This window comes from Acomys minous (genome assembly GCF_964271855.1).
Source record: "Acomys minous genome assembly, chromosome: 18".
Taxonomy (NCBI): Eukaryota; Metazoa; Chordata; class Mammalia; order Rodentia; family Muridae; genus Acomys; species Acomys minous.
This window is the reverse complement of record NC_140501.1, coordinates 56,257,821-56,284,639: the sequence shown is the minus strand read 5'-3', so window position 1 is coordinate 56,284,639 and position 26,819 is coordinate 56,257,821. Positions and strand designations below refer to the sequence as shown.

Below are 26,819 nucleotides of genomic sequence, written 5' to 3'. Positions count from 1 at the left end.
AGTTCTCACCTCCTACTCTACGGGGATAAAACTTAGGTTATCAGTCTTGGCAGCGAGTGCCTTTACCCCCTGAGCCACCTCTCTGGCCCTCAGTCAAGTTCTCAAAACAATATAAAAATTCTCCTCGGAGCCAGATATGGTATCATACTCCTGAAATCACAGCACATAGGGCGTGACAGCAGTGTAATCAATAGTTCAGGGCCACCCTTGGCTACACAGTAAACCAGAGACCAGCCTGGGCTCTGTATGATCTATCTTCCGCATCCCCATCCATCCACCCCAAAATCCTCACTGAAAGTTAATCATATGTTTGTGTTAGAGGAAGTCTGGCTAAGATGAGAGGAAAGAAGTAATCTATAACATTGTTATTACTGTATAAAAATAAATGTAATTTATCATATATGGACTTGTTGTTTGGGTCATGGTTTTTCTACGTGTATGTGCATGTGTGTGCTCATGTGCATGTGCTCACCTGCACATGTAAACACCTGTGTACTGAGGTCAGAGGTTAAAATTGCTTGTCCTTCAATCACTCTCTACCTTATGTTTTGAGACAGGTCTCTCACTGAACCTGGAGCTCACCAATCAGGCTAGACCAACTAGCTAGCAAGCCCCAGGGACCCTCTTGCTTTTGCCTCTCTAGTGCTGGGATTGTAGGTGTGTGCCATAACACTTGCGCCCCACCCCATCCCACCCCCCACACACATACACACTTTGTGGGCATCTGTATCAAACTAAGTCCTTGCCAAGCACTTCCCTGACTGAGCCAGCTCCTCAGTCCTGTCAAACCCTTACTACATTTGCTTTTATTGGTTGACATGGCTTAAGGAAATAAGGGATAGGAACTAAAATTTTGTCAAATATAGTACCCCTTTCTAAGACACTAAGCTTTGCCACCCTGCTTCCCGTCAACCCTGAGGTGTGGGAAGTGTTCCTCATGTGTCTCAGATGAAGAGACTGAACCCTGGGGAGTTTATACATTTTACCCAGCTAAGAAGCAGCTGGCTGACACGGAGACCACCCATGGGCTTGGGAGTCATGTTCTCAGTCTGTGACTCTGTGTCCTTCCCAGGCTGTGAAAAGCAGGCAGTGCCTGCTTCCAGTTTGTGTCGAAACAGAGTTTCTTGGACCACTGTGCTGTTTTGCCACACGTGGAGTGGAGAAAAGGGAGAAAGCAGTTGAGCTCATCTCGGCAGGACATGAAAATAAGGTTCTGCACTTGGCTGTTATGTGAATGTGTTCCAACGTGAGCAGGGTCTGTGTTTATGTGGTTAGCTTAGGCCTATAGATGCACACCCAGACGCCGCTTCTTGGAATTCTCAGACTTGTACTAAGCAATCAAGTGTGATTGGGGGTTAACTCAGTGAGAGGGTGCTCACTTAACACATGCAAAGCTGGGAGGGAGGGAGGGAAACAGAGAAGAGAGAAGGGAGAAGAGAGAAGGGAGGGTAACAGGAGCAGACACCGAAGCACACTAACGAGAAATAGAATGTGCTTCTGTTTCTTCTGTGGGAACTTAGAGCATCTTTTCATTAGCATTTGGAAATTGTACAGACTTTTGCTTTCTTGCATATACTGTCCATAGGGATTCATATTTTGAAAGTTAAGCAAAGCTTTGTGAAAGTGTCACTGTTTTCTTCTGTTCGTTAGTATTCTTTAGGTGACCTCACTTGATATTGTGTCACGTGGTGGAGCTCACAGTGGTGTGCATTTTCACAGAAAACCACAGGGACAGAATATGTTCCCAGTAACAAGAGAAACCCAGATGGCCTCCCCTGAGCCCTCAGAAGCTTCTCGGGAGAATGTAGTTTATGTAGGAAAGGACATTTCTTTTTTCAAGTAAAAGGGAGAAACTGTGCCTTTGAAAGTAACAGTATTTAGCATCCTGTAGGAAGAAATCTGGGCATCTTTAGAGATATTGTAACCCCTAAGGCCAGTGTCTCACACATGTGCACAACAGAGGAGTTTGTAGTGGCCTGTATGTGCTGCAGTCCCCCGTCTGCATCTGTTTCTGCAGTTTCAGTTTCTCGCTGACAGCTGTGGTCTGAAAGCAGTAAACAGAAATTCCAGAAAGTTTAAGAAATTCCCAAGCTTAAGTAATTATTCTATCTTATTTTTAATTGCTGGTCTCTTTCTGTGCTTAAGTTATAAATTAATCTGTATTACAAGTGTGTATAGGGAACAAATCAGGGCAGCCCAATGCCAATATCGTTATGGGCAGCCGTTGGTGGCCTTGGAAGTCAGACATCCCTTACAGATGTGAAAGGGATTGACCATGCCTGCAGAGCAGGATGAGTTGTTAGCGGTAGTAATATTCCAGGTACTAATCAATACCTAGCCTGCTGCTTCCCTGGGGCTGCCAGAATTCATTTTCTCAGTTTCAGAAACTAGACACAGAAATCAAGATGCTGACAGGGCTGTGCTCATTCTGAGGCTGGCTAGGGAGGCTCCTTACTTGGTATTTCCCTAGCCTCTAGGGCTAGGTGGCAACCCTCTGGGTTCTGTGGCTTGTAGATTCAGCACTCCTGCACTGTTACGTCATTTTTCTCTCTGTGTTTTCACCCTATGGGATGCCAGTCATTGGGTTTAGTCACTCTTAATCCAGCGTGGCCTCATCTTACTTGTTACTTCTTTACGTCTTAACCTATTCCAGTTCTAAGTAAGGCCATACCTAGAGGTTCCGGAGAACTGTAGATTTGGAGGCTATTACTCAACTTGGTCCACCTGCTACTGCTGCGTCTACAGTGTCCTCTAACAGTGTCCTTACAGGTGCTTGACGTGAGGCATTATGCCTTTAGAAAGAAATAGCCAAAGATGTTAAAGAGGGTGAGTCTTTCCTCCCGGGAAAGAGAAAGATCAGAATTGGAAAGAAGGTTCTTCTGCAACTAGTGCTGCCTTCCTCATTGAGAACATCACTGGTCAGGACAGTGGTGGCTGAGCTGGCGTCCCTGGCCCTCGATAGATTTTCTGAGTGTTGGTCCAGGCAGATTTCTTCTTACCACAAAGGCAGTCCAACTACTCGGAGTTGTGCGGTGTTTATTAGGGAATTGGGAGCATTGGGCAAAGAAAAATTGTTTTTAAGAGAGGAGGGAATAATTTATAAACAGTCATCCTAACAAGATGTTTTGAGTAGATTTCAATGACTAGTGTTTGCCGGGGATTGTGATGAGCCTACATGGACCACACCCTACACCACCACACCTATGTGGTGAGGTCAGGCTGGGTGGAAATGACTGGGAGACCCATGGGGAAAGCAGCTCCACTGTTTCCAAGTCACGGACACAGGCAGTTCATGATGCTGCGTAAAGGTCTTGAACCCTTGCCCTCTTGCGTAGCCCCAGCGCTGCTCTAGCTGGCTCCCGCTCGTATGCCGTCACAATGCAGCCCAGGTTTTGTACTTCCAGAACTGAGGTTTCTCTCTGGGCTTTCTATTTCTAGTTCGACTCCATCTAGGAATAAAACCTTACCCGTGAGAGCCCAAAGATGGTTTTAAAGGGAGTTCCCAAAAGTCTTGTGTTCATAGAAATATGGAGCTGGGCTCTTTAGGGCCTTCCTTAGCAATGGCTCTGGGTGCAGTTACTGACACTGTCTGATGGCGATTACATTTCATCACAGCTCCTTCTACTACAAGCCATGCTCAGGGCTGCTAAGATGGCTCAGCTGCCTAAGGACTCCTTTCCACCTAACGCCACAACCTGAGTTTGATCCCTGAGACCTGTATGATAGAAGAGAACTGACAGCCACAAGTCGCATGCTTGCTCTCGCATTCTCCCCCCACCCCCGCCCCCACGTCAGAAACGCCATTTCTGAGTTTCCTAACTTTTGGATGTAAGCTGACATTAGGTAACCATGCTCTTCTGTGCCTGTGCTGAGTCTCAGTGAACTTAGCACAGGCGTTCAAGCTGTGCTCAAGAGAAAGCGATTCTGAGGCCTGATGTGCCAGTGGCTTGCTGTTCATTGATGTATTAATTCCCCAAAGGGGATTTATCAAAGAAAACTGTGGAGGTTGCTGTATCTTTAGCATTTGTGTGGGTGGTGGACTTTTCGGTACCCTCTCAAGGCTAAACATGTCTTGCCTAATGTTTTATTACCAGTGTAGCCCATTTGGTTAGTACCTGTGTGTTATCATAAATCTTGGTTGAACTCGACGCCAACAACATTCTCTGATCTGAGATTATTTTGTAGTGCCTTCATTATAATTATGGATTTTTATTTGTTTGGTTTTCTTGGGAAAAGATCTCAGCATGTTGCTGAGTTTGACCTCAAAGTCTTGAATCCTCCTGTTTCAGACTCCTGAATGTTGGGCCACTGTTCCCCCGTGCAGTGGATTTTAGAAGACCTTTATTGAGAAGGGTACTCATGTAGCCCAGGCTGGCCCTGAACTTTCTCTGCGTTGGAAGATGGCTTTGAACTCCTCCTGTTTTCTGTCTCCTGTGCCCTAGGACAACAGGCACACACTGCCAGCCAATACTCAGCTTAGAAAGCCTTGCTCACCCAATTTTAAGACTGATTCTGTAGCATGAATACTTACAGGAGCACCCAGATTGCCCTGTGGCTTGGGTGCCAAGGAGGCCCTACAGTGTTGAGGGTTAGGGTTAAAATCATTCACATACTACGAGCAGGAGTTGTTGGCCACTCGCCACAGCACACCTGTGTTTCAGAAAGGAAATGAGGAGTAGATGGCCCAGCTTTGCCCCCCCCACCTCCCCCCATCCTCTTAAGACTCTGTACCCTAAAGATTCAGCCTCCCTTGGTTCCTTCCTATTGGCTTGGAGATCCTGAAGTTTCTTAGAAACAAGAACTGAAATATTGTAACTCTGAGCCCCTCCCCTCCTCATAACCGTTCCTCACATAAAACTTGTCTTAGTTAGGGTTTCTATTACCACAATGAAACACCCTGGCCAAAAAACAAGTTGGGGAGGAAAGACTCCAAATAGGCCAGGTACCTGGAGGCAGGAGCTGATGCAGAGGCCATGGAAGGATTCTGCTTACTGGCTTGCTCCTCATGGCTTGCTCAATCTGCTTCCTTACAGAACCAAGGACCACTAGTCCAGGGATGGCACCACCCATAACGGGCTGAGCCCCCCTACCCCCCATCAATCACCAATTAAGAAAATGCCCTACAAGCTTGCCTACAGCCTGATCTTATGGAGGTACTTTCTCAGTTGGGGTTCCTTCCTCTCAGATAGCTGATAGAAAACTATCCGGCACAAAACGCAAGCCACTGCAGTCTGCCCTCCAGGCCCATCTCAGGTTACTGGCTGATAGTGAAGGCGTGTGTGCACTTACCCGCACCGCTGGCCTCTGCAGTGGTGTTGAAGCGGCCTCTGTTGGGTCCTGCTTTCTCACATTTGAGCTTCCTGTAGTATGTAGCGTTGCTCACTGTCCATGCAATAGGCTTTCTGTACACCCTAACATAAGCCTTTGCTGGCTCCTTCTGTCCTCCAGCCCTTTCCATCCTTGCTTGTTCTGTAGCCATCTCTGCTCCGGTGTTGGAGTTAATCCATGTTTGCTCTGAGGCCTCAGCTCTTTTCTCCATTACAGCCTCATCCACACCACAACTTCATTGCTGTGCACGTGGAAAAAACGAGCTGTGTTTCTATCTCGACCTTCCTTGGAGGTTCTGACTTCCTAACGTTTCTCACTGAATGTCCTAGGTGAAGCCCACACTTAGCAAGTCTAAAATAAAGCTCATTGTCTCCACAGTCAGCTCCCAGCGCTCCTGTTACAGTGACCGAGGCCACGGGTCACGCTGCACAAGCCACGTGTCCGGTCCTGCCTCTTGCTTTAGTGTTTCTAAGCAGTTACTGATTTTTACCTGCTTATCACCTTCCTTTCCTCCCTTCCCCTCTTTCCTCCTTCTTCTCATTATAGCCCCCACCTCACCGTTCTTTACTAGTCTTCCCTTCTTTAACTTCCATCCTTTCTCTCTGTATTTTACTGTAGCAGCCTAGTTTTCCCGCCTCTGCTCACCTGTTTCTTCACAGGGCGGGGACTGAGCCTGGCTGCTCTTCTGGGTCCCTACCACCCTTCCATTTTAAATGCATTGTAAATACTCCAAATCAACAAGTGAATAAGTGACTAAAGGAATGATCAAATGCATGGGAGGTCTGTCAAGTAGACCCATAGTGGTTAGGAAGCCAGGCTCTGGAGTCTCACTGCCTGAATTCAGTCACAGCATGTCCTAATCCAACTGTGACATTGCACAAGGTGACAAGGTCTCTCTGTCTCAGTCTACAGTGAAGGTGACAGTTGTATTCATTTTATATATTTTGTGTCAAGATGGCACATGGAAAACTCCTGGCACAGATAAATACTAGCTCCTGCCAGTGCCGTTGGCAACGGTGACAGTCTCTGTAGCCAAAATCCACGAATCTTCACAATCCATGTCAAGTGGACTTAGTAGGTGATGTCCAGGGGGAGGGATGCCTTAGTGGGAGCATGGCTGGTCCAAGGAGCTTCTGTTCCCATCCTTTGGCTTTGTTCTTTCATCACCGTAATTCTCCAGTAATTCGCAAAGTGTAAACCACCAGAGCTGTATTCTTCTATGAACATGTTTAAATTACTGCCATTTCCTCTTCATCACCCTTAAAAAGAGGGCAGAGGAGCTGAGAGATGGCTCAGTTGGCACATTGCTTGCCCAAGGATCTGAGTTAGAATCCCAAGCACTTGATTAAAAAGGGGCAGTGGTGTGCCCCTGTAATCCTAGTGGTGGAAAGGCCCAGGAGCATCCTGGGAGATTGCTGGTCAGCTGTTACTGCCAAATGGGTTAGCTCCAGGTTCAGTGAGTGACCCTGTCTCAAAACATTTGTGGAACAATTGAGGAAGACACCAAACATTGGCCTCTGTCTGTGTACTCACCTGTGCATGCACACCTACTCACAAACACAAACATGCATAGACATCACACCCACCCCACCCACAGGGTGAAAAAGGCTTTGACTTTGGAAAACTGTATATATTGTTATGAATTGATGACTGGAGAGGGCCAAAAATTTCTTATCAGAAGGACTTGTTTTTTTCTGGTAGAATGAGAATGTTAGCAGGAAAAATATTTCCAACCATCCAGACTATTTTGCTTTTTGCTTTTTATTCCCCTGGGAATCTGGCTTTTATATATAGGCCTATGTGCTTTTCCTTCCCTTTTTCCCTCTGTCCATCAACACCCCCACACACCCGCACACCCCCACCCCCGTCTCTGGTGTGTATATGTATGCATGTTCACCTTTTGGCATGCTCACTGTTTGACTGGCCAGATTGTTGGCAGGGGTGAACGAGGATTCCATCTCTACATCCTGTGCTGGGTAACAGGTGGGCTACTATGTCCACTGGCTTTTCCGTGGATGCTGGGGGATCTGAACTCTGGTTCTCAGCCTGGTACAACAGATGTGGTAGCCGCTGAGTGATTGCCCCAGGCCCCTGCATTATTCTCAACAATAGGAATCAGTTTTCCTTACTGTGCCCATCACTTAAAGAATATTCTCTGTAGATATAGGTTACTTTGCTACTGTTCACATGGGGTTTGTCTCTTAGCTTAGAGGCCTCCAGTCACTGTCAGAGCCAAGCTGTGGCATTTCCATGTTAATCACCTGTGAGGCCATTCCTCCCCCAGTATCTGTACAGCAGCAGAGCCATGGGTCATATCCCCCAAAAGGCCTTGTGACATTGGGCTGTAAAGCTTCAGAACTCACTAGAGGCAGAATGTGGGGAAGGAGCAGTAATTTTTTTTCATTACATAATTAGTCTGCCAGCTGGTTTTGATCTTGAAGGCTTATGTCAGCAGAGATGGGTGTGGTATCAGGTCTGCCCTGGTCTCGGGGGTTCGGTGCTGGCCTTGTGTGGTGACCCAGGGTGTTGTAGCTAGGGTAGGTCTTCTTTCCAAGGCATGTGTTTCTTTCTGTGTACTCCCCCCATCTCACCCCTACACCCCAACTTGGATCCATGCCTTTCTTACTGGCAGCCTTCACATGGGTCCAATTGGTTTCCTAGATTAGAGAAAAGACAAAAACATTAGAGCAAGCCACACATAGGCACGTGCCTGTAGTTGCAGCTGCTTTGGAGGCTGAAGAGAGAGGATTGTGAGTTCAAGGCCAGCCTAGGCTACCTAGTGAGACAACCCCCACACACCTTAGGAAGGGAGTAGAGCTGCTTCTTGAGCCTTGAGCTTCCTGTTTGGGGTAGGAAGGGAAGGATGCCTTCCGGGGTATTGAGTGGGTCATGGTTCTGTGTTCACTATGGTGTTCTAAGTCTCCGCGTTCCCTCCAGAGCCCCCTCCTGGCCCTTCCTCCTGGCACTCTTAAGTTGGTACTCCCTCAAAGCACTTGCTCTCCTCTTCTTGCCCACTCTTTCTTGAGAATCTGCCTACCCCTTCACTGTCCTGTACCTCCACTTCTCAGGACTGTTGGGGCTGTCGCTTTCCTGAGCTCCAGACTCAGGCCCCAGAACCTGACTGGCCTTCAACCTGGGTGTCTGGAAGATACGTTAGGTTTCGCAGATTGTACTTAGACTTAACTCTCTTTGCCTATAGCGAGCCGTTTGTCCTTTGTTCTTTAGTAAATGGCATCATGTGGAACCCTGTCCAGAAACACAATCCACAACTCCCTCAACCTCAGGACCGTCTACGGTCTGTGTTCACTGGATTTGTTAAATACCGTGTCCTTTACAGTTTTGGCCCTGGCCCATTGCAGTAACCCACGATTACCCCTGATGTCTGTTGTCTCTTGTTTCCTTTTTCATTAGATCCAAACTTGTAGTTTAATTTTAGCCCTCCTTAGGGTATAAGTTCTCAACAACTTCAGAAAGAATAAAGTTCAAAGTGCTTTTTTTGCTCCCACTTGTCAACTGACCTTTCAGAATTCTGCTACCAAATATCAAATATGTGTGGTTCACATCCATACCACGAATAAGGAACCTCATTGCTAACATCAGACATTAGCCCTCACACCTGACCCCTGCTCTCAGACCTCTCTTTTAAGACTTGACTTGGAGACCTGGAGGCATCCTTTGAGAGGCCTGTTCTACCCCACACAGGCTGGTTGGAAGGTTCTTATAAGGCTTCTCCATTCACCTTGCTACCTCACATGCTATCTATCTATATCCCATCTATATACGTTCATATTTAATAAAGTGATACTTGGAGTCACTGAAAGGGTCTGATGAATAAGAGGAATTTAATATGTATTGTTCCTTTGATTTATCTTAGCATAAGTATCTTCAGGGCAGGAAACACATGCACTGCCATTTTCCATTCTCTGTAGAGAGTGTTGTGAAATTGGATTCTGGGTAACATTTTTTTTTTTAAATGGATAAAAGCCTAACCAAGCCAGACACAGAGGAGGCTCAAATCCCAGCACACAGGAGGCTGAGACAAGAGGATCTAGAGTTCAAGGCCTTCCTAGGCTATGGAGACCAACAAGCAAACTTGGTTCCATACAGAAGCTCTCATTCCCTTATATTCTCAGTCCTTATTTTTTTAAGATTTATTTTAGTTCTGTTTGTGTGTCTCTGTACATGTGAGTGTGGTGCCCATAGAGGTTAGAAGAGGGTACAGATAGCCTCGGACCACGGCTACAGGTGTTTGTGAGCCACCCAATGCTTTTTTAGAAAACAAGCTTGAGTAGAAGTATCACATGCTCTCAACCACTGAGCCATTCTCCAGCCCTGTGTTCTTATTCTTAGAATCTTCAGAGCACTTGGTTTTTTGCCAGTTCTCTGGAAGGACAGAAACCATTGTCTTCCTGTCTTCCCTTTCTGCTTACTAGTGTCCCTGGGAGGAACCTTTGTTGACACCGTGGCCTTATATATCAGGGAGCTGTGCCTCCAGCTCTGCCATCTCTTGACTGTATAGCCATAGACAAGGTGGCCAGCTGTGCAAGCCTAAGGCCATTTACTGTTGGTTGAGGAAAATCACACATGAAATTGTGAGGGTCCTAGGAGTGATTGACATAAAGGCCTTGCCACTCCGTCATTCCTCAGTCAGTAATAAGCCCTTATATGGCAGAAATTCTTTTCATTTCAGTAGTAGATAAACTTGAGTGTTTTTTATAAACTTAATTATTTAATCTGAAATGGAAGAGAATTCCTTTTTATACAATGATTTGTCATCTTGAATTGAATGGTTTCTTTTGTAAGCTTATCATTTTCAAACCTTCCTTACTCCTACTTTGTGTTGGTTTTGTGGGAGCACAGAGGTTGGGGCACAGCCTAGCCAGCCTAGAATTTACTGTGTGGGTTTGCCACAAATGTGATGATCCTCCTTGAGTTCTAGGGCTGTGTGGATACTCCCATGTCCGGTAAGCTAGCTTGCTTTTGTTGAGAACTACTTTTGGCTGATAAGACTTGGTTTTATTTATAATTTTGACTTTATTGTTCCTTATATTTTTTTGTACATATTTATTTCTTAAATAGTGTTCAGAACTGTGGACTTAAAGCCAGAAAAAAGATTAATAGCAAGTCTGAATGGATACTTTGGATAGAAATGGCTTGAGATGCAGGATATGGTGCTCTGTACTGACCTTGGAAGTGAACACTGGTTAGTCTTGAGGTGTGAGTCAAAGCATTTGCTGTTCTAATGTTCAGTCATACATAGTAATGAGCTCGATTCCTTTGTAAGAGTGTCTTTTAGTTGTACCATTTTTATGTAATTGGACTGTAGAAACTATTGAAGTTGTATTTTCTGCTTCAAAATCAGCTATTGATGAGCAAGTTGTTCTATTCTTCCCTAGTGGGTTATTTAGATAGTAAATAAATTAGTGTTTGTCATACTTATTTACAGTAGTTACACAAAAACAATTAACTTCATTTTGTATAGCATATTATGCTACTAATTTATACCCTTCAAAATCTCTTAGTGTGAATAGAGAGCTGCTCTCTCTAAATCAACACAGCACTCACAGTAGCATTTTTGCTACCTCAGGATATCCAACACTTGAAGGGAAGATCAAATGCCATTTGAACTGCTCCTAAGTGGAAACAACAGTCTAGCTGAAGTTTTTAGCATAGCAATCAGAGCATCATTTATCAAGAGTTTTCACCTCCACAGGGAAGCTTCTTTGTGTGTTCAGAATAATCTTCTCAAACGTTTTGAGCCATTTTTAGAGCATCAGCAGCCAGCCTTTTGTGGTTTGAATGAGAATGGCCCCATCGCCACATGTACCTGAATACTTAGTCCCCACTTGGTGAAACTGTTTGGAAAGGATTCAGGGGTGTGTCCTTGTTGGAAGATGTGCATCGCTGGGAGCAGGCTTTGAGATTTCAAAGCCCAGCGCCAACTGAAGTTAGCTTTCTCTGCCTTGTGTATCTCAAGATGTAAGCTCTCAACTTCTGTTCCAGTACCTGCCTCCCTGCTGCTATGCTCCCTGCCATGTTGGTCATGGGCTCTAACCCTCTGAGACTCTAAGTCCCAAATTAAAACAGGCTTTTTATAAGTTACCTTCATCTTGGTATTTTATCACAGCAACAGAAAAAAATAACTAAGATACCTATATAAATTAATCTCCTATGTCATTTCCTGCTTAATATTACAGCCTAACTTTTATAATATTCAATTTTAATGAGACTAATGGGGCTTGAACAGGAGCTTTTCTTTGTGTAATACATCTGTGATATTAGCTTTACTGGATAACCCCATTTTTCTTAATACCTTCCAAGAACATTCATTAAGACTCAGAAATTGGCCTGGGCTTCTTGGATACACTTGTGAGCCTTTAGCCCTTGCCCTTTTCCTATCTTGAGCATCAGTGCATCTGGTTATTTATATTCAGCAGTGAGAAAACAAAACCACTGATCAGAAAAAGATGATGGCAGATAATAGATCATGTGCCCAGGTAAGCCACTGGGGGACAGCCTGACAATTAAGCAGTGTAGAGAGACCTTGAAATTGTCTAGTTTGCTGCTTTATATATAAACCAAATTTTGTAGAAGAATTTATAGGGGAAAAAAGTGTGTATTAGTTTTTAATCCCCATGACAAAATACGCAAGAATTAACTTAAAGGGGAGAGGGGCTTGATTTGACTCTCAGGTTCAGAAACTTCATTCTGTGGCTGCATGGGCCTGTGGTGGCACATTACGTCATGGCAGGAACACATGCCTGCCTAGTCCACAGTGGCTCAGACACAAAACAAAAGGCAGGAAGAGGCTGGGTCCCAGTGTCCCCTAGCAAGGCACACAAAGATGACTTCCTTCCATGAGGCCCCCATCCCCAAAAGATTCTTCCAGTAGTGGCACCCTGTGACCACGTCATTCAACATATGGGCCTTGGGCATCAGTGAAAGTGCAGACTAGCAGCCTGTAGTCTGCTTCTTGTAGATGATGTTTTCAATACGGAGAGATGGTTGGTTACTGCTACTGCACAGACCCAACTTTCATTCCTTCCCTTACTCCAGATGCTTCTGTGGGCCATGTCATATCAGTCAGAAATGTGATCAGAGGTTTCTTACACAACCTGAAAGGGGCTTGGAGCTAAAGTGTTTCCTTCCCTCCCCTTCTTAAAATAACCCTGGCCCAAAGGGATGAGGGGTCCCTGGGTCTTTGACAGGAGCAGAAAAGGGCACGTACCCTTTCAGTTCCTAGGTGTAAGATGTGTGGTAGGCAGCAACGGCTCGTCTTATCAATGTGAACAGTCAGGAGCAGCCCAGGCAAGCCAAGGGTCTGAAGTCAAGCTGGGCAGACCCAAGGTCAGCTGGATCACTGAAGCCAGCCACCTGGGGCCACTCCATCACAATTCTAAGACCTTGTCTTTTCACTCCCACTTCCTGGCAGATGTACAGACTGAATGCAGAAACAGCGTGAGAGTCCAACTGTTTCTCTTCAACAAGATATTAATGATACTTGTTAAAGTGGAAAACAGTACAATTCTTGTCACTACGTTTTGTTTTTTAAAAGTTCCATGTTTCATGTACTTTATTAACCAATATAAACGTGTTATTATATTGAGTTAATATTTTATAAATATCAGTTTTCATTCATAGTGTGATAAGTATCAATTTATATAACTTAGGTAAATGAATGTCCTTCAGAATCCTGAGTAGTTTTCAGATGCATGCAAGTTCCAAGATGCTGTCATTAAAGTTTGTACACTGCAGAGTGAGAAGCCTAAGACTTGAGCAGCTTGCACACCTCATGCCAAGTCTGCTCACTTTCTGAATTCCCATCCAAAAGGTACAACTTTGCCTAGCTCCATCTTTTTTGGATTTCTGCCAAAAGCCTACATGCGCTTTCCCTCACAGCCTGGGCTGCCTCACTGTGTCTCTGAGGACCTTCCGTTTCCAACACCTGCTTGCCTAACTCAAAAGGGATGGCTTTATTCTTTTCCACCTCTCCTCCCAGCAGGTGTTGGGGTTTCCAGCTTTCCTGCCTTGTTGTTGTGCTCTTTAGTTTTAATAAAAAGGTTCTCAAGTTTGAGATGGGAAAAAAAAACCAAACAATCCTTAGAAGGTCATTTTTGCATTATTATTCTAGGATTTGAATGTTTATTTGTGGACTTCTTGAGTACTGTTCTGATGTACAGCAAAGTTGAGATGAAGGTGTAGAGGCTTCCCCTTGGACCCCCTGGCCTCTCACATGTACCCACCCCCCCATCAACATCCCACCAGAGTGGTATGTTTATGGTCAGTGGTGAGCTCATGTGGACACATCGTCACCATGGTCCATGGTTCAGGGTTTATTCTTGGTGCTTTGCATTCTCTGAATGGATAAGTGTCAATGACATATAACATCACTGTATCATCCAGTGTAATGGCATTGCTCTGCAAGCCCTCGTGCTCTGTGGTGACCTCATGGATGCTCCAGTTATGAGAGAGTGGAAGCTGAGTTGTTTTGTATTCACTAGATTTCCTTACCGAGAACAGCAGACATCCCAAGAGAGACCCCACTGTGAAACAAGTTGGCCAGCACAGCTTCCTTGCAAGGCTCTGACTCTAAATGGAAAATCCCCTCACATGCCTGCAATTCCTTGCTACCAAAAGAGTGAGACTAAAACCTACAATAACCTACATAATTTGTATGGCTCACAATTTAAACTTGATTCTGAAATCCCTAAAAACTGGCAAATAATTGACACTGCTAATTTGGAAGGCATGTGAGAAAATGAAGACCGTTTGTTTGTTTGTTTGTTTTGTTTTGTTTTTTCTAAACAAGGTTTCTCTGTGTAACAGACCTGGCTGTCCTGGACTCTCTCTGTGGACCAGGTTGGCCTCGAATTCACAGAGATCCATCTGTCTCTGCCTCCCAAGTGCTGGGATTAAAGGCGTGCACCACCACCGCCCAGCTTAATGAAGGCAGTTTTAAATGTAGTAATACTTTCATAATATTGAGTTTAAGTCAAACTCATGTGTAGAATTCCTCAAATTATTAAAACTAGAAAACAGTCCTACTTAGAGATGCCTGTCTAATGGAATTGAAGGCAGATATTTGCAGTATTCACAGTAGCCAAGAGGCAGAAATAGGCTGAAAGATGAATAAGGAAAATGTGGTATGTGCATACCGTGACATGTTAAGCATCCTTAAAGTAAAAAGAAAATCCTGTTCCATGGGACAGATATCAGTAAACCTAAGGACATTATGCTCAGTAAAATAAGCACAGTTCTAGAATTACAGAACAAAACAGCACGGTTAAGTTCACCTGCACAAGGCATCTCAAGAAGTCTTAATCACAGAGAGAAGCGTTACCATGGAGGACCTGTGAATGCATACAGTCTTTTGTTCTCAGCTCTCTCGTATTTCATTCAGTATCCTTGTTTGATTTACCCCTTGAATTCTTGAATTAAGTTCCCTTTTAGAAGAACAAAATACAATATGTAAGCATTTTTCTCCGTGGCTGGTAGACGGTACTTTCAGTAGTGCCATTTCTTTGGTTAACAAACTCTAAAAGCCACTTGCATGTTTCCTTAAACTCACAGTAATACAGTAAGTCAGTTAAGTAGTTGAAAGGTTTTAATTTTTTTCCATTTTTTATTATGTTTCTTTTTTAAAATATATACTTATATTATTACACATGAATAAAATAAACTACATACAGCAGGAAGAACCATGAGACAATCAGGAGTTATATGCATGTTACATCATGGTGTTTTGGCTATTTGTATTCGGCAAACTTGAAGTAAACATCTTTCCTATCTTCTTGGGTCTAAATTCCTGAATGAAAATCAATATCTATCATATCTCATCTCTATTAACTTAAAACATCTATCTTGATCTAAAAACATCTTAACCCCTAACCGAATAAGCTTAATTGTAAGACTAAACTATCTGGTTTTTAACCCCATCACAGACTTGAGAAGGAATAAAACTCAAATACTTGAGTGAATTGGAAGTGCAGGTTAGCAGCTTCCAAAATGATAAAATGGCTGAGACAGTTTATTGCCTGAACAGTCTGGCCCAATATATCTGACAGACATATTTGCAAGGCAGGAACTGTTGAGGACTTGCTTGCTCTGTCTTGGCAGAGTTTGGCCATCGACTCTGCCTGCATATAAGCTTGCCCATTTTTAGGCAGAATTCTGTCTGTGGCAGAAACGAGGACATTTTGCCCAGTGGCTGGTTTGCCACATTTGAAGCCATCTCCATTAGGAGGTTCTTTGATGCTCATCATCCTCTTTGAGCTAGGCTGGGTTTTGCCAGGAGTTTATTTGTCTTCTTGTCAAAGAATCTTTAGAATAATAAAAACAACTTTAAATGCCATATTCAGTAGGTCTCTGAGGCTTTTGAAGACCTTATTTAAGAAAGGTTTTATTTTTTTACTGCTAAATTTAATGCTAAGTTTAAACCAAAATCAAAACCAAAGCTGAATAGTTAATGTAAGGGAGATAGAAGGGTGGTTGCCAAGAGCTGGCGAAAGGCAGGAGAAGGGCGTGGGCTGAGTGTTGAGCGTGTGTGTGCCCATTCATCCTCCCCTGTAATCAAGACATTAAGTAATATATTTGACAAGGTTCTAACATTGTCTGAATGTTACAGTAGCTGAAAACAGACTCAGCTACTGTAAAATGAGAAGTTTACCAATATGTGATCCCAACTGGACTTTGTCTGTAAAATACCTGGTGTAAGTAGTGGTAGAGTGGAACAGAAGGTTTTGTGGAAGACAAAGGTCTCTGGGGAAATAACTGTTGACTCAGACACCTGACAGAGAGAGGGCTCCTGCAGGAGGGCAGCCTTCATAACTGTGAAGTAGAGTTGCAGTGTCGTTTTCCTACCACAGAACTGGGTCAGCATCTTTTAAGAATAAGAGTTCGCTACCTAAATTTTATTTTTATCTAAGGACACACGTCAGAAACACTAGAAATTAAATCATTTTCTTTCTTTAAATTAAAATTGTGGTTTTGTATTAGAAACTTAGTCTTTTCAATTTCTGTATTCTTTCTTTCTTTTTTTGAGAATGTAATATAATTATATTGTTTCTCCTTTACTTTCCTCCCTCCACACCTCCTGTCTACCCATCCTTGCTTTCTTTCAAATCCATGGCCTCATTTTTTATTAATTGTTGTTAGATAAATAGATAGATAGATAGATAGATAGATAGATAGATAGATAGATAGATACATACATACATACATACATACATGTGTGTGTATATATCCTGCTCTGTCTGTATAATGTTAGTTATATGTAGCAGAGCAGACCGTTTGGTATTGGGTAACCAGTTGATGTGCTTTTCTCTGAGGAGGATTTTTTTTCTCCTATTCTCAGCATTCCTAAATTGCCTATAGGCCTTTGTAGGGTGGAGGCCTTGTGGGTTGTCCCCAGTCCATGTTAACATGTCTGTTGTTGCTGTCATTTGGCTCATGTTTAGGCTGTCATGTTCATGAGACTTTATGACATTACTAGGAGACACAATCGCGGAGCAAACTCCCTGTTCCTCTGGTTTTTACAGTCATTGCACCTTATCTTTCTCCGTATATGCCCGCATCCATCAGGCCTCTGCTTCAGAACTGCATCTTGATTGGTTATGGTTTTCTGTAGTGGTCTCTGTGCATTGCAGAGTTTCTTTGATGTGCGATTGAGGGTTATACTTACTTGTAGGTATAAGAATAAATAATTTAGACTATAGTTACCAATTCTACTGGTTTAGTAAAATGACAGTTGTAGTTTCTCCTCTAAGATCCATGACCTCACTAGCCCAGCCACTACCAGTCAGATTTCCCTCTTTTTTTTTTCCCCTGAGACAAGGTCTCTCTGTGTTAGCCTTGGCTGTCCTGGACTCACTTTGTAGACCAGGCTGGCCTCAAACTCACAGCAATTCACCTGCCTCTGCCTCCCGAGTGCTGGGATTACAGGCGTGTGCCACCACGCCCGGCTCAGATTTCCCTCTTTTTGACCAGGTCTTAAGTCCAACTTGAGAGCTGTTGGTTACTATCAAGTTGTGCGTGCCACCCTTCTGGTTATCATGCATGCGGGGCGTTGTTGGTTCATAGGTGTGCTGGGGAGGACTATTGGTTGCTTTGCTCCTTTCGAGCTTGCACGGTGCCTATATCTGTTGCCCCAGCCTAGACTGGCTATTCCTGCCGACACCATAACCAGCTTCAGGCTTCCGACAGGATCTGCCCTGCCTGTGCCCCATCCATACTACATCCGGCCTGATCCACTCACTCACTCCAGGCAAGGACCAGGGCACACATCCTGCACACCAGCCCAGTCTCCTCTGTCCACCTGACTTCATTCCACCTAAGCCGTTTCCAGATTCTAGACCTAACCTTCCCACACATCCTCTCTTAATCCCAAACCTAGTATGTCCATATCAGACCTAAAACTAACAAAAGAAGTCCACACGCCCAGGTCTCATTGCAAAAATATAAACGACATGAAAGATCAAGCCGGTCTCTTCTCTCCAAACCCCACCAATCCTGTAGAAATGCTGCCAGTGAGAATTACCCAGATGAACCCAGGACACAGAATTTAAAAGAACCATAGTAAACTTCATCAAAAAATTCAAGGAATTTAAAGAAGACACAAATAGCTAGGTGAACTTAAGGAGAACAAACATCTAAGTGATGCTTAAGAAAACACAAACGTGAGGCTGGTGGAAATGACAGAGACAGTCCAGGACTTGAGAGTGGCCCTCAGTAGTGAGATGGAAGCACGGAAGAAGACTCAAGCTGAAACAAAGGTGGAACTGAAAAACCCAGTAGCTCAACTAGACACTTAAAGGAAAGCACCAGGTAGTGTAAATCAGGCAGAAGACAGAATATTGGGACTCGAAGATAAAGCAGAGGATAGGGCTGGAGAGATGGCTCAGAGGGTAAGAGCACCGTCTGCTCTTTCAAAGGTCCCGAGTTCAATTCCCAACACCCACATGGTGGCTCCCAACCATCTACACTGAGATCTGGTGCCCTCTTCTGGCCTGCAGATAAAGCAGAGGACCTAGATGAAGTAAGCAAGGAATGTGGGAAACAAAATAGAAGACACAGGGAAGAACATGTAAGAAAGGTGGGATTGCGTGAGCAAATCAAGCCTCCAAATTAGTCATAGATGAGGGAGAAGACTCTCCAGTCATTGGCATAGACCACACACTCTGATTGTGTGTCTCTCATTTCAGGAGTGGCTTTGGGTAGTGCACATATTGTTTTGACCCTGGGGACTTCTTTGTGACCTTTTGCTAGGTAGTGAGGCATATGCCATTATTTCTTCCTTCATTCTTTATAAAATTGGGCTGAGTTTTTTAATTTGAGTGTGACCTTGTTGATTGCTTTGTTTACTTTTTTTATTTTTTAAGGAAAAAAAAAAGCCTTTATAGGGAATGTAACTACAGTTTTGTTTTCTTGATAAAGTAGACTTAGCTGGGGGCTGGAGAGATGGCTCAGGGGTTAAGAGCACCGACTGCTCTTTCAGAGGTCATGAGTTCAATTCCCAGCAACCACATGGTGCCTCACAACCATTCATAATGAGATCTGGTGCCCTCTTTTGGCATGCAGGTGTACATGCCGGCAGATCACTGTATTATAATATATATATATATATATATATATATATTTTTTTTTTTAAAGTAGACTTAATGTGCATTCAGTCAGTGTATGTCTTTGATAACACCACATGCTTGACAAACAGTTGGTAGCTGATGATCTAATTTTAGATTCTATTTTTAAGTGTGAAGTAGTGTTAGATTTTAAGAAATAGGAAAGATTATTGGCAGGCTTTCAAATAATGCAAGAAACTAAAAATGTGGATTTAAAATTTGTTATTGTGTGTATGATGTATGTTGGGAAGGGGCACACACGTGGGAAGGACAATTTTGTGGAGTTGAGTTTCTCCTTTTTATTTTATCTGGATTCTGTGGATCACACTAAGCTCAGCAGGCTTGCGTGCCAGGGGCTATAGCTGCTGGGCCATCTTGCTATTCAGTAGATTGTTTAATGTGTGAGGTGCTGTGGTTTTATCATCAGGAGTCTTAGGGATCAGCTTCATTGATCCTTACACAGCACCTGTGGTGGTCAGTGCTGAGAGCTGTGTGCTAGTTCTTGACCGGAATAGAGAGAGAGTGCCTCAGACAGCACCAAGAGTTTGCGATGTGTAGCATGCTAAGGATGGCCCAAAACCAAAATGGTGTGCTTTATTCTGGTGAAAACCACATTATACTACATACTAGCATCTTCCTTAGGGTGACAAAAACTCAATAATAATTTGGGGTAGTTGAGGGAACTCTATTACGAAACAAAGGCCCCGTGTCTGCTTGATAGGTATGTTTCAAATGCAAATAGAAAGTGGTAACTAACTGTTCTTGTGAAGAGTTCAAGAGGGTTGTGATCCGCATGTGTCTAGGCAAGCGTGGACTTGTAAAACAACAGAACATGTTAGCAAACTAAAAAACAAAACCCAAACTGTTGCCCAATTAAAGTAGTTTTACCATCTGATTGTCTCACTTTGCTAGGCCTGGCTTTCAGAGAAAGGAGTCAAAGAATAAGACTATTTTCAGATATTCAGAGCTGTTCAGGCTAGTTAAAGAGATTAAATACAAAGATCTGAGTGTATTTCCAAAGGAATATATTTCAATTGAAATATTTTTTAAAGATTTATTTGTTATTATGAATACAGTGCTCTGTCTGCATGTACACCGCAGGCCGGAAGAGGGCATCATATCACATTCTGGATGGTTGTGAGCCACCATGTGGTTGCTGGGAATTGAACTCAGGACCTCTGGAGTAGCAGTCAGTGCCCTTGACCTCTGAGCCATCCCTCCAGCCCCTGAAATATTTTTATAAACGAAAACTTTAAAATTATAGTGTAGAGGCTGAGGCTGTGGGCCACTTGGTAGAGTGTTCTCACCTCGCATGCATGGGGCCTGGATTCTGCCTGCAGTCCCAGCAGATCACACAAGGAGTTCAGGGCCAGCCTGGGCTGCATGCAACCCTATTAAAAATTTTCCCTAAAGTGCAGTTTCAACTTATGATGCCACAATTGCTAATTTGTTTATCAGTGAAATTTTCAGTACTACAAAAGATCCGATAAGTACAATACAAAGGCAGAATATTGGAAGAGAGAAATAGTGTCAGTTTTACTTACCTGACAGTGGGTTACAAAGTCTAGGAGTCTAAACCTTTCAGTACTTGAGTAAGAGAATTACTGGGTAGAAAATGGCATGGGCCACAATGCCCCTTGCCTCAGGTGTTACTGTTTCCCAGATCCCTTGGCTTTACTGTTGCCTCTTAAGCCAAAGCCCAGAGTGCCGGGTTCCTCTGCCACTTTGTCACTTACAGAAGCACTCCTCTGCTAGTCCCAAGATGTGACTTCGCCAGGCGGCAGGTGGGCCTAGGTTAAGCGGTTTCCTAGGGGGGAGGAGAAGCTGCTGTGGAGCTAGTGTTACAACCCAGAGGGAGATGGAGAGGGCAGCAGGTGATTCCCTCCCCTTCCTTCCCTCCTGTGCACCTCCTCCCACAGTCCTTCCCTCCCGTGTGCTGGAGAACTGGCTGGGCTTCTCTGAGAGCAGGGCAGCTCGGTGGTGCTGTGCCCCGCACCCTTCTGTTTCTCTCTGTTGGTCCTTGGCTTCGCCTCCAGCTCTAGTGCTCAGTTGAAGGCTTTACCTCAGCCACAGGTGTTGTTTTATTGGTTGAGATATTTTATGGAGGAGGCACCAATCTAAAGCCAAATCTAAATAGAAATTTATACAGAACAAATCCAAGTGCCAAGTAATATATACAGAAAAAAAGAAGGAAGGAAGGAAAGAAGGAATCAAGTGTATAAAAAGCAGTGCACATTAAACCACAACGAGACACATTTTCTACACATTAATTTGGCAAAAGTGGAAAGAACATGGCTGTTGATGGAACTGAGCGAATCGCGGCTGTGAAGCTGGAGCCTGAGTGACCTGATGCTTCATGGGCAGCGGGTGTGCGTGTGCAGTCCCTGCGTCAGCAGCCTTCTGTATGCATCAGGTCGTATGGTGCACATGCTCACTTATGATAGTGAATTAGCAGACAGATGACATCTTAAAGAGGGAAGGACTTGCAACATGAGTGGTACCCCCTTCATAGGATATGGCAGGGTCACCAGAAAGAAAAAGTGTAACTAAGTGAATCCTAGAAAGGTAGCTCTGATATATTTTAAGGGAAATACCCATTCTCCTGTTTTTATACAGCCTAACTAAACAAAATCCCTAAATGTACATTTCCCTCTGTGTATAGTTATAAAAGTATTTACTTTTTTAAACAGGGTATACAAGGATACACCAGATAGTCTAAGTCTTACTTTTTAAGCACACAGATTTAAAAAGCTAGGCTCACAGCCAAAAAAAGCATCGCTAATTAGTTTTTACCTTCTGTTTTATTAAAGATACTCTTATTAAACTATATAACAGTATTATAAATGTAATTTCAGTAATACTTATATCAAAGAAGTGATATCACAAAAGGACCTTTAAATACTTATCTTGTTATACTTAGAATAGCATGTGATTTCCATGATTAAAAATACATTTATACATCAGTAAAAAGTGACAATCTCTTGCCCAAATTTTCCCTGACTGTATATTTTTATTATTTAGTATCAAAGGAAGAAAAAAGTTTTTGGTTTTTTCTTATTTTTTGAGACAGGGTTTCTCTGTGTAGCCTTGGCTATCCTGGACTCTGTAGACCAGGCTGGCCTCAAACTCACAGCAATCCACCTGCCTCTGCCTCCCCAGTGCTGGGATTAAAGGCATGTGCCACCACTACCTGGCAGGAAGAAAATATTTTTTAAAATTAGTTTACTAGTACAGTGACCTGGTAGTTTTCTAGTTTGTATGTGTGTCTTAAATCCTATGTGAAAACCTACATCAAATTGTTTTTTGTATGCCTTGTCTTTTTCCAAGAGGAGGAAAGGTCTATTTGTCTAGACTAGTGAAACATTTCAGTACATTTAACACGAACTGAATAAACTTGCCCACTTCTCAGTCGTGTTTACAGCAGACATGTTTTTCTGTCTGTGTTGGAGGCTCTGGGGAGACTAGTCCTGTGGGAGGCTTCCCGCTGTCAGCCGGCACTGCTGCTGTCTCTGGGGGAAGCTGTGTATTTCTTTTCAACTTTATCTGTTACATTTTGAGTCCAACTCTTCAGAAATGAGAAGTAGAAATGGTGCCGCTCCTTGAAGGATTCATGATATCAGTTTAAACTGGCAAGCTCACCAATGTTTTTCCCAAGAAGAGCATTTTGAGGAAAATTCCTTTGTAGGTAAACTGCTTTACAAGGGTTAACAGAAAAACAGAACCAAAGAAGCTAGTGTGTTCTGTCATGCTCCGCTATTTTACCTTTGTGGCATCTGTCATAGAAGTAATGCAGCATTTTCACCTAAAAAATTTTCACCTAATCTGTGAACTCAGTAAGCATCTAATAGCGAGGAAGGACTTGCCGTGTCTGTCCTCCTACCCTGCTTTGTAAGTCATCAGAGAAAAATTCTGGATGCTTCCAACTGTTGTGAAAAGCTTTATTGTTCTGTTGTAAGCCCAGATGAAAGGACTGCTTTATTCTCCCTCTTCCCCCTGTCCCTGGAGCTGCACAGTTCACCTTGTAAGGACATGTGGCTGTTTGCCTTTGAGAACGTTAAGGAGCTCAACCCCTGGCCAGGCCTCCTAAACACCTGGATAGTGTCTGCATGGCCTTGGCCAACTGCATAGGTGCTTAGGTGAGACCCTTCCGTGTCCCTGCAGGGTGTGCTGTGCAGAAACTACCGTCTTCAGTGCATTTGCTGTCCAGGCTCATCTCATCAGCTTAGGGGGTGGCTGCCACCCAGCTGACAGACATTTGTTGAGGGCTCACTGTGCCGTGGTCCTAGAGATACAAGGACTGAGCAGGAGCAGCCCCAGGGAGCTTTTTGCAAGGGAAAGCATAGTTATGTTAACAGTGTAGTTCAAAACCTAATGTCATTTCTCAGTAGAGACTTGCCAGCCGTTTGCTCACTGCTAAGGTCTTTCACATGCTTGTTGTGGTGCCACTGAGATGCTCGTTCCACTTAGGATTGGCACTGACCAGACCCTGACTCAGAGCATCATCTTACGATTCTTCTTATGTAAGAAAAGCCAACTTGAGAGGGGTGAGGTACAATTTTTGATCTCATGTGGGATCAGAGTTTGGGTTACTGTTGGGAGAGGGACACACATGCCAGATGCAGTGACAAAGCACTAATGTTATATGTAATTCTGCTATGGAGTCTGTTTTACCAAAGCAGAATTGTTGATTATAACTTTGCATTTGCTTGGGGGCTGGAAGATGGCCATGGTTAAGAGCGCTGGCTGCTCTTTCAGCAGACCTGGGTTCAATTCCCAGCACTCACATGACAGCAAACAACTGTCTGTAACCAGTTCCAGGGGACCTAGCTCCCTCTTCTGGCCTTCATGGGCCCTGCATGCATGTGGTACACAGACACACATGTAGGCAAAACACATACATAAAACTCTCATTTTTGCTTAATGTTTTTCTTTTGTCTTGTAGGAGTTTATTTTGTCTGAAGATTACAACAAGATGACACCTGTGAAAAGCTATCAAGGTAAGAGTTGCAGGAGAGTTGTTAGCTTGCTTTAAAGCTATTTCTCGATAGTTCTCACCCTCGGCAAGGACACTTAAATTAGATGGGGGAACAAAAAGAGAAACCCTGTGAGGTCAGTATTGTCGCAATTTGTGAACTAATAAGTCACTGAGGACACAAGAAGCCAGGTTACTTGTAAGTCTGGTTCTGTGGAGGTCACGTGCCAAACCGGACTATGACAGGGTGACTGCAAGTCCGCAGCATCTACACCACACTTTCTGGGAATGGTGGAGCAGGCTCAGGAGACGTGGAGTCAGCCTCAGGTTGCTTCAGATGAGCCTCACTTGATGTTTGGTGAAATGCTTTGACATGCTGGGGGTGGGAATGGGAAAGGGGAGAGGGAGGGGGAGGGGTTACAGTTTCTGTTGTGTCTTTAACATTGGCTTATTGGCTAAATTCATTCTGCCAATCAGGAGAAGTGTCTGGAGGGGACCTTTATCCAGACCAGCAGTATCATGAATCAGGGCATTAGGTGCTTAAGGTCCAGATGTCAGTTTATCCAGATATCTTTGACCTCATTCATTCTTCGTGACTTGCCCATGACCTCCAGCGACACTCTGCTATCACGAGTTTGGAAGGTTCTAAGCATTGCATTCTGTAAGATTTGGAGATAAATTTATTTCCCTGTGGTCTTATTCCTTAATTGTTTTCTATGCATCACTAATCAAATTTATGAGTACCTACTGTGTTCCATTAGCTCAGCAGTATAATAATAAACAGAAACATATAGTGTTTATCTATAAGCGGCTTATTTGAGGGGTTTTAGAATGTGCCTTTCCAGTTTTTGCTTCATTTTTTGGAACAAAAAAAAAGAGAAGTACCATTACTCTTTACACGACAGCCTTTGAGTTATTTTTAATAGGTTTGGAGGGGTCATATTCTGTCATTTCTTCTTCATTCATTTTCTTTTACTTCTCTAACATAAGCACTTTATGTCTCAACTGTTTTTTTATGATCTGACCAATTGTTTTCTCAAAACATGTCTGATTGTCTTACTCACAGATTTGAGGTCCCCCGTTGTACCATTAGGACCATTTTCAAATATGGCCCAGTGCGGCATGTAACTTTAGCATGGTTCCTAATGATCGTACTCTTATATGTGTGAGCTGAACTTAGAACATGGTGAGTGATGAGATCACTTCCAGGATTATGTGCAGAGACTGGGGCGTGCATGCCCTCACCTTCCTGCTCCCTAGTGTGCACATCTGATGATGTGAGCTATCCTGTGGGGAAGCCTGTGTGCTAAGGAGCCCAGGAGCATCTCAGCAGCGGTCAGTGAGGGACTAATTTTCCCAGCTCAGCAGCCCACAAAGAGCCAAACCCAGCCAGCAGCTACATGAGAGAGATTAGGACCTAGCCCGTCCTGTTACGCTTTCAGATGAGACCTCCACATGGTGATTTCCTTCTAGGAAAAGCCTTATAGCTGGAGCATCCATCTAAGCTGTTCTAGGATTTTTTGACCCACAGAAACTCAGATAAGAAAATGCTTTGAGGCATCGATTTTGGGATAATTTGTTACACAGCAGTAGATGACTAGTACATGCGTGTTATCTGCTGGGTAATTCCTACCGCGTCTCCTGACCACTGTTCTCATAATGCAGAGGTGAGTTCTGGCACCCGGTTCACACTGTAGCCCCTGTGTGGCAGGGAACACTGCAGCATTCTCATAGGATGTTCTTAGGTTGTATCCTGTGTTTTGGGGACTTCTGCTCTTCTTTTTATAGTAAATCTTGGGCTTGCCAATCTGTTACTTACTGTCTCATTTTACTTAGCTTGTCAGCTCAACTTATCAGATATTTTGAAATTCCAGTTGTCATTGTATCTCTTAGCTCCCTTTTAGTTTTGTAGTTTTCTTTCTTGCGTCTTTGCTAAAGGTTCTGAGGACCCAGCCAGATGCACACCTGAAGAGCCTGTTACTAGGACCCGTTGTTCTCATGCTCTTTCAAGGCAGGGTGTTTAGCATAGTTCACATGCAAAGACTGAGTGACCAGACTCTGGATGCTTTCTTCACAAACACCTAGAGCTGATGGTACCATACATGTATTCTTGTTATTTCCTTTGATGCAATATTAAGATGACGAGAAAAAACAAACAAACAAACAAACTGCAAAGTTTCCCATTTGTCAGAGCAGAGAAAAAACTAAATCTCAGAGTGTTATGCACATGTGCTGACTTTGCAGGTGCCCTGGGGAGATGGAGAGAGAGCCAGGAATAACTAACTGCTTGTGTGTGACCTTAGCAGCAAGTGGTACATCCTGGATCCTGAGTAAGGTGAAAATTTGAAACTGAGATTTCCATAGAAAGTTTGCAAAGGATTATGTCCTTATGAAAAGGAAGGGATAGAAATCCTCCACTGATTGGTCCAAGAGGCAGCAGGGGAATTTATTCTTAACTCTGTAGATGAGAAGAGTTCCTATGATAAGTGAAAACCCATCTGAAATTCTTGCATGTGAAATACAAATCTAAAACAATTTTATAGAGCTAGAGGGTCTATATCTTTACAATGGTTATTAAAGATAGGTATTGATCAGTGACATTCCCAAGCACTACCAGAAATAAACACAGACCTCTTTAAGACAGGCTGCATGCGTGTCCTAGAGCAGAACAGCAGCGGTCAGTCTAAGGCTGTCGTCAGTGGCAGAGCCGTGGAATTGAGCTGTAGCACTACAGAGCAGTCGAGCAAAAAGGATGCATAAGATTAACTTTTACTTTTAAAAAGTATTACTAAAGTAAATAAAGCATCACTAATTAATGTTAGCAGAGATCGCAGACAGAAAAATGAGAATGCCAACAACGTTGGAACATGATCAGTAATCTGAAAACGATTGTAACATCATAT

General features: G+C 43.6%; 1 protein-coding gene across 1 annotated transcript in view; it reads left to right on the top strand.

The window, feature by feature from the left end:
- Positions 1-26,819, top strand: part of WDFY2 (WD repeat and FYVE domain containing 2) — a 131,648-nt gene that overhangs the window by 71,330 nt on the left and 33,499 nt on the right. Inside the window, exon 4 of the mRNA XM_084767571.1 lies at positions 23,887-23,941. Coding sequence (XP_084623697.1) covers positions 23,887-23,941 — 55 coding nt within the window. The remainder of the gene's footprint in view (positions 1-23,886; positions 23,942-26,819) is intronic.